This window comes from Trypanosoma theileri (genome assembly GCF_002087225.1).
Source record: "Trypanosoma theileri isolate Edinburgh chromosome Unknown TM35_Tth_5_V1, whole genome shotgun sequence".
Classification (NCBI taxonomy): domain Eukaryota; phylum Euglenozoa; class Kinetoplastea; order Trypanosomatida; family Trypanosomatidae; genus Trypanosoma; species Trypanosoma theileri.
The window spans coordinates 901,490-909,054 of record NW_021639847.1 but is presented as its reverse complement, the minus strand read 5'-3'; the positions used below and the strand labels follow the sequence as shown (position 1 = coordinate 909,054).

Sequence of the window (7,565 nt, the reverse complement as noted above, 5' to 3'; positions counted from 1 at the left end):
CTGTTCAGTAGACATCAGTTTGTTACTACTCTTTTCGTGTTTCAAGTCTACCCCTGACTCTTCGTTGGCAGTAGACATTGTACTTATTTACTAACTTCACAATTAAACACAAAAAAAAAAAAAAAAAAAAAAACGCATCTTTTCAGCAAAATTTATTCTTTCTTGTTGTTGTTTCTTTTTTTTATTTTTTTTTTGTGTGTGTTCACGCCCTAGTTCCTTTATTTTAAACAGAGTTTGCCTTTATGTATTTCAATTTAGCTACCACTCGAAGAAGTTGATGCTGTTGCTTGCGATACACAGGATCTGCAAGGTCATTAAGAGCGTAATGCTCTACCACATCCACTTTCTGAAGGGCAAAATCATACGTTGCACCTATTTCATTCAGAAGTTCCATATCACTTTTTGATAACTCACCACTAGTAACGATATCTCCTGATTTTCTTGCATCTGAGAACCCATACTGTGACTGTGAATTGTGACCACTAGAAGATGAATCTTTGCGACTACTCCTTGATGAACTGCTTCCTGATTTTTTTATCACTGGTGATCGACTACGACGACGCTTTCGAGACCCCATAGATGAGAGGTTTTCACTCTCATACTCTGGTAAAATAGGTAAGAAACGATTACGTACTTCTGCATAACCCTCCTGACGAAACCTTTTTGCATCAAGAGAAGTAACAAAAAGACAATGAATCCCACGTTCATCAATAGTAAGCTTCATTGGATAGTTTCGGAACGGTGGTTGTCGTAGCAAAGAATCTTTATCTAATGTCTCCTGATCACTTCCGAGTCCATCAGTAGGAATAAAACACATCATATACTCATTGTTATCATCCTCCGGTTCTTTTACCTTATCAATTATAGTCGTTTCCTTTACATCATCATGTGTCTGTAGTACACCAATTCCTTTGCTCTCTTCACTAGAGATATTTGCTTTATAGGTCTCTGGTGATGTTTCCCATACTGGTGGCGGTTCAGTCACCACTGCTAGACCATTTGTACTTTCTGATGCCACTAAGGATTCTACTGGACGTGATGTTGTGCTTGTCGGATAAGAAAAGTCCAGTTCTTTTGCCCATTCTGTAGGAGCTAATGCACGCTTTAAGAGTGTTCGCCCTTGAGGCTGTGCCTCCACAGAAGTACTTTCTAAAAATGTAGGTATAGCATCAGTATTTGTCTCAGCTACTGCAGTCACTACCACAGCAGTTTGTGTACCTGTTTCTATTGTATTACGAAGCCGTTTGTTTCGCATAGCTGTCGACCATGTATCACAAAATGCATCAGCAATAAATTCAAATTGTCTTTTCAACTCATATCCGTCTTCATTGGACGGAATGGGAGGATGAGAAAGAAATAGGTCTTCTCCCTTCACTTCTATACGTAATGCTGTTCCCCACTGTTTCTGAAGAATAGTGGCCAAGTCAACACCACCTGTTGTCTGTGATGTTTGCAGAGGTGGAAAACCATAATGTTCTGCAATACTGTTTATTTGAGACAAAGAAATAGGTTCCGCGTCTGGTGGAGGAAGAAGTACAGCTAATAGCAAGACGGAAATATTCCACTGTGAGCTGTCATCACTCGTATGAGCCACTTGTGGGGGATATACCAAAAGTCCATCTACACAGTCTTTCAACCAGCGGGTAGTGACAGTACTTGCTGTAACTGTTTGAGATGATGACGATGATGTTGTTGTCGTTGTCGTCGTCATTTTTAATCCTCCTGTAGATGCACCACTCACGGAAGCCCTCTGGTTTTCACTAATATCTGGTAAAACAGGAAGATGTGAACCTAAATTATTATCTTTCTTCTTGGTTTTGTTTTTATTGTCATTGTTGGTAGTGGTGTTACTAGTTTCTTCTTCATGAAGAGTCACCGTCTGATCCATCTGCGCCAACGGCGAGTCGACATTCCCAGCATCTTCACCCTCCTCATCATCTACCCAAATTTCATTTTCTCCCTCTCCATCTGAGAGAATACTTTCATCCTCATTTTCGATGGAAGAGTCAACAGACGTATTGGAGGATGAAGTGGAGGTGGAGGAAGAGGAGCTTCTCTCTCTGTGTGAAGTGGACAGCCTTGGTTTTTGAAGAGTACATAGTAAGGCTGTATCTGGGTCTGGAACGACGTAGTGTGTAGCGTCCTCGCAGCGTGTCACCAGACTACCTCCATGTTCGTTAATAAGCAGCGCCACACGGGAAACTTCGGCCACAGTGTCTGCGATGCAGAAACGGTATGGGGCGAAGAGCTGTGCCCGTGTGAGGGCGGCTCCGGCTGCAACGGCGGTGTGTGGGAGACGCACGCGGCACTCAGCGAGGCGCAAACAAGAGGAGAGGGCCCGCACGAGTGCGAGGGACGCCGCCGGCTGCCCCGCCGCATGCCGCACCTCGACAGTCTGCGGCCACAGCGCCGCGTCCCACTTCTCGCGGGCGGGGACGACGACGACCGCCCGGCCGTACGCCTCCACGTGGCACCCCACCGACGACAGGCGGTACGCGTCCAGTCCGGGCTCCGGCCGCAGCGGGCAGGTGCCGTACGCGTCCCACCCAAAGAGCCGCAGGATCGACGCCGTCACCGCCGGGGCCCACGGCGCCACCACCGACACCGCGTTGCCGCTCGCCCGCAGCGTCTCAAGAAAGAGCGTGGCCGCCGGGTACGACGTCACCGGGACGGCCCGACCCTCCACCAGCGCAATACGCCGCTGCGGATGCCCCGGGCGTCCCTCTAAATCCGACAACTTCACAGTCTCAAACGTCAACAACACATCCACACTAACGAAAAAATGCACACCACACCAACCATTGTTTTCATCTACCATTATATGCTAAGCAAACAAGGGGACTTGGTAACTCTATTTTTTTTTTTTTTCGTTTTCCTTCTTCTTTGGTTTTTAGTTGACAGGTTGGCACAAAAAGAAAAAAAGAAAGAATGTACCCTTCCCTTTGTCAACCCCCACGAAAAAAAAAAAGAAACAAAGAATACCAAAAAAAAGAGAAATAAAAATAAGTGAAGAAACATAAACAGGTACAAGATAAAGTTGTACAAATGAAACTGTTCAGTAAAATACGTTCTTTATCAAGGTTAAATAGCATAAAAGACTGCACCTAACTCTATAATGTCATACTTATAACTTCAACTCACGTATATCGAACTCCCAACTGTTGCAATCCTCGAGACAATACGTTCAACTGAAGTCGTACAGTACCACCACTGATGGTATGTAATTTAAAACGTTCATCATTGGTGTATATCAAAGCCTTATCACGTAGTACGGGATTTCCACCTAACAGTAGACGCCGGAAGGTATCATAAAGGCGACGGAAAAAATTTGGACTCCAGTAAAGTGGTTTCCAGGTTTCAACTACTACCTCTTGCTCTTCTATACTTGGTGGTGGAACGAAAGCGACGCCATATCCTGCCAACTCCTTCCGATCGTAGCTATCAACTGACCAAATCTGTAAAGATATCTTAGGCCAACCTTCTATACTGTTCATTGTAAAATGGATATCTATGGGGAAAGACCATGAGATACGTCCCTCCTCATCACTAGCCATAATGTGAGTGCAACCAGACGTACGCCCTTCTATCACACTCCAGTGTTCACCTGTCACTATCTCAAATACGCAAAAATAGCTATTCCTACCAAAATTTTCACCCAATGTGAGATCTCCAATAATGTGGAGTTCTGCCATCTCCCAGTCTCAGCACTACAGAGGGAAAAAAAAGGGGGGAGGGGGGAAGGGAAAAAACGTATTCATCAATAACAAAATTGGGTATATATATATATATACGAAGATGTATGTATCTTATAATAGAAATATGTAGAAGATCACCACATAGGTAACAGAGAAATTTTTTCTTTAAAAAGACAGGAAGCATAAAAAATAGAATGTACAATGAAAATAATAATAATAATAATAATAATAACACTACTGTGCATCCATTACGTGAGATTCCACTCCCAATGATGGTTTTAAATGTCGGGGTAGTTGTGGCGCTGATGGGGGAACAAAACTTACTGTGTCACCCTCACCACTTAAGACCACAACTGGGAACAATGGTTCTGGATCCTCAACACCCCTAAATTTAAACGCTACACCTAGTGGACGCCCATTAAGAAAGAAAGAAAGTTGTTGTTGTACCAAATCTAAATAAACTGTAATATGTGAACCTGAATGATATGGGCAACCATATGGAACACCTTTTTCATCTTCAGAAGTAGCTACAATTGTGCCATCTGAACGAAATAAATACGCTGGGTTACTTTTACTCGGACCTCTATAATACTTTGTGGTAACCCCAACGGCAAATATACCACTACCTGTTCCAGATGTCGACGATGTAGGAATGTCAATACGTACTTCAAAAATAAATTCTCCTTCTGAAATTCCAATTGTACCGAGAGCGTACATTGGAATCAATACACTAGGAATGGTCACACCCGTTTTATCTGTCTCTGAAGCTATTAGTTTGAGAGCTCGTGATGCATCTGCCATACATGTTGTTCCTTTATGAGAGATAAGAATATTACCACTTCGTTTTGCATCCCATCGAAGAACTGGTCTCGATACAGTAACAGTATCATTAAGTCTCGGTACGTTAATAGGGATTACCACAGGAGGTGTTGTAATAAGACGATGAGGAAAGTAATGCGGACTGATAGCATTATCTGATATCCCATACTTATTTTTCATCTCACCGGTAATAAATTTGGGTGTTTTTATTCCTCTTTTTTGCCATGCAGAGAAAGATTTTGAGAATTTTTGAGCTGTATTATTATTATTATCAGCATGCAAACTTTTCTTAATACTGTTTATTTTGCCATCTGATACATCTATACACAAGCGTGTTTTTTCTTCCGTTGTTGATGCGTTTATAGAATAGGGTAGTGTATCTTCTATGGTATTTCGATAGTTTAAAGGAGAAGGTAAAGCTGGTGTACGAACAGAACGACAGGTGTACCCATTCCCGTGATATTGTGATTCCCTTGTCTTTCCTTTAGTACAAGTATAGAGTTGTTTAATGCGATTAAGACGATTAGCATATTTTTCTAATGATGACTCCATCACTTCATCTACAGCTAATTCTTTATTTTTAATAAGTGATATTTCTTCTTTCTTGCATAGTTTCGGCTCCGGTTTTGTTATCATAAATTTCTGATATAACTCTAATAATGACTGCATAGCTGCAAGACCAACCTCGTATTTTGTTTCATATGCCTCAGTAAGAATATATTCCCTTTTAATTTGATTCATTTCTGACTGTTTCGCTGGTGTAGGGGAGCGAATAAACGTTTTAGGAGATATCGGCGAAACATCCGCACTCTGTAATTTTGCATTAGGGTGTTCTTGCTGATATTGTTGTGGTTTCTTTGGAGATGCTATTTCACCTTGTGAAGAATTACAGTTCGGAATGATACCTAGAGCATCTAAAATAGTCTGTCTTTCACGAGTAAAGTGACTACTCGGTTCATAGCGCAACTGCACATGTGTATCTGGAGGGATATCGATCTGCTGATAACGTTTATCTAGAGCACGTTCCAAATTATCACGATCGCGTTGAGTTAACCGTCGCTCCATCTCTACCTGATGACGCTGCGCCTCGAGTAGACGAGCAGGAGGCAACTCCGTTTTGGTACTCTCCAAGTGAGTTTGCTGCGGTTTGTGAATCTGCTCATGTACAACGGGCTTCTTATCAAGCTGCAAAGGGGATATTATCTCATCTTTCTTCGCAGATGGAGGATGGTAAATGTTATCAAACGTACCAGTGACAGGAATAGAAATATCATCCTCATGAAAAGCAGACGATGTGTAATCACGTAATAGTTTCTCCAGTGGAGTTACTGCATTATCATCATTGTCATCTCCAATTTCAATCAATCGTGAATTCCGCAAAAACATTTCATTGTCATCTGTCATACTATTTGATACAAAAGGTAAATCTTCTACCTTATTAGGTACATTAGTCTGTTCAACATCTTCTTCCGTAATTTCTTCACGAAAGAGCAACTCATCAAGCATTTTTTGTACCACATCCAATAGTTCACTACGGGCATTAAATTCCTCCTCCTCCAAAGCGCAACGAAAATTGTTTTCCTCTTGAAGGTGTTGAACCAATATTAATTCTGGATTCGTCTCTACCATCATATTTTTCAAAAAGAAAGAATTCAAATCAACGTGATTATGCGTAAATTTCTCTGTGTTCAATGAATTCTGTCGTATTGGAAAGTTTTGGGGATCAATAGATCGGCTTATACGTGGCACTGCAGAACATGCCTCTGTATTCATAAGAGCAAAAAGGGATCGTGGTTCTGTGGGCACAGGATCTGTACCTATAGAAACTATTGATTTACTTTTCTCCCACTGTGTAGTATCTGGTACTGTAGTGTTGTACTTCTTTGATGATGATGATGGTGATTGAGTCGCTACAGAGCTACTACGTTCATTATCATCTACCGCTAGTTTATCAGCGGTATTAATAGAACAAGAGCGAGGATCACTGTTATATTCATAGGATGGTTGTTCATCTTTTTCGTGTAGAATTCCCTCATAACTAGTATCAATGTCTACGTTTTCATCCCCTTCCTCTTCGATCCTGTTGTTTGATGAATTCCTCACTTCTTCTTGCTCTTCTCTCTCTCTTTCAACAGAATTGTTACTGTTGCCATTTTTGCTTCTGCCACTGTCGTTACTAATGATACCATACTGCAGCAACACCTCATCTGGAACTGCAGGCAGACGCCAAATTTTATTGGTTGTATCATTCAGACGAATAAAAAACAGTTTGCCCTTGTTGCTATCGTACTTTGCCTTCCATCCAAGTTCTAATCTTACATGAACGGCACCATGCGGAACGTAAATGATATTTTCTCCATCTTCTTTGTCATCTATTCGTTCATATCGGCAACCACCACGACCTTTTATTATTCTAGGAAATATAACGGTATTTTCTTTTCTCCTACCTACAGAATTTTCTCTCGCCCTATTACTATCTATAGTTGGTATAGAAGACGCAGTGGTAGGATCGTTTAATCCGTCGAAAGGATTTTTCATTACCAAAACGATAACCAACACTTCCCAGAATACCTTTTGAGTAATCTTAAACTTACCTTTCACAACACAAAGATGACAAAGGGGAAAAATAAGGTGTATATATATATATATATGTATATATATATGTATATATTATTATTATTATTTAAAGATATTTTCTTATTCTATTTATTGAGAAATGTGTCACAGTCAAAGAACACCTTAACTCCAAAAGGGACTCCTCATTATTTATGAATCTTTAATACCAAAGAAAAAAAAAAAAAGCAAAAAGCTCTCTCTAACCCATCTTACGAAGAAGGAGTGAAGCATAGGTTAATTAAACTTAAAAAATTTATCTCTTATGAAAAGCAGTGGAGCGACAATGTTAAAAAAAAAGCATGATTGCCATGTATTTTTTCCCTAGACACGAGCAATATGAAGACATTTCCTTCGCAATCTATCTCTCTCACACACAAAAAAAAAAAAGAATTGTTAACAACCCAGTATACTTGACAAGCATAAAAAAAAAAAAAA

General features: G+C 40.7%; 3 protein-coding genes across 3 annotated transcripts; all 3 read right to left on the bottom strand.

Annotated features, from left to right (window-relative positions):
• Positions 1 to 223: 223 nt before the first annotated feature.
• On the bottom strand, positions 224 to 2,818 carry TM35_000054420 (repressor activator protein 1; the record flags this gene model as incomplete). Its single annotated transcript, XM_029023097.1, has 1 exon — positions 224 to 2,818. The coding sequence occupies one exon, from the start codon at positions 2,816 to 2,818 to the stop codon at positions 224 to 226; it is 2,595 nt and encodes an 864-aa protein (XP_028885912.1).
• Positions 2,819 to 3,137: 319 nt separating this feature from the next.
• TM35_000054410 (B9 protein domain 2) lies at positions 3,138 to 3,692 on the bottom strand (the record flags this gene model as incomplete). The annotated part of the gene is made up of 1 exon (XM_029023096.1): positions 3,138 to 3,692. The coding sequence occupies one exon, from the start codon at positions 3,690 to 3,692 to the stop codon at positions 3,138 to 3,140; it is 555 nt and encodes a 184-aa protein (XP_028885911.1).
• A 237-nt stretch (positions 3,693 to 3,929) lies between these two features.
• TM35_000054400 (uncharacterized protein) lies at positions 3,930 to 7,052 on the bottom strand (the record flags this gene model as incomplete). Its single annotated transcript, XM_029023095.1, has 1 exon — positions 3,930 to 7,052. The coding sequence occupies one exon, from the start codon at positions 7,050 to 7,052 to the stop codon at positions 3,930 to 3,932; it is 3,123 nt and encodes a 1,040-aa protein (XP_028885910.1).
• Positions 7,053 to 7,565: the final 513 nt, after the last annotated feature.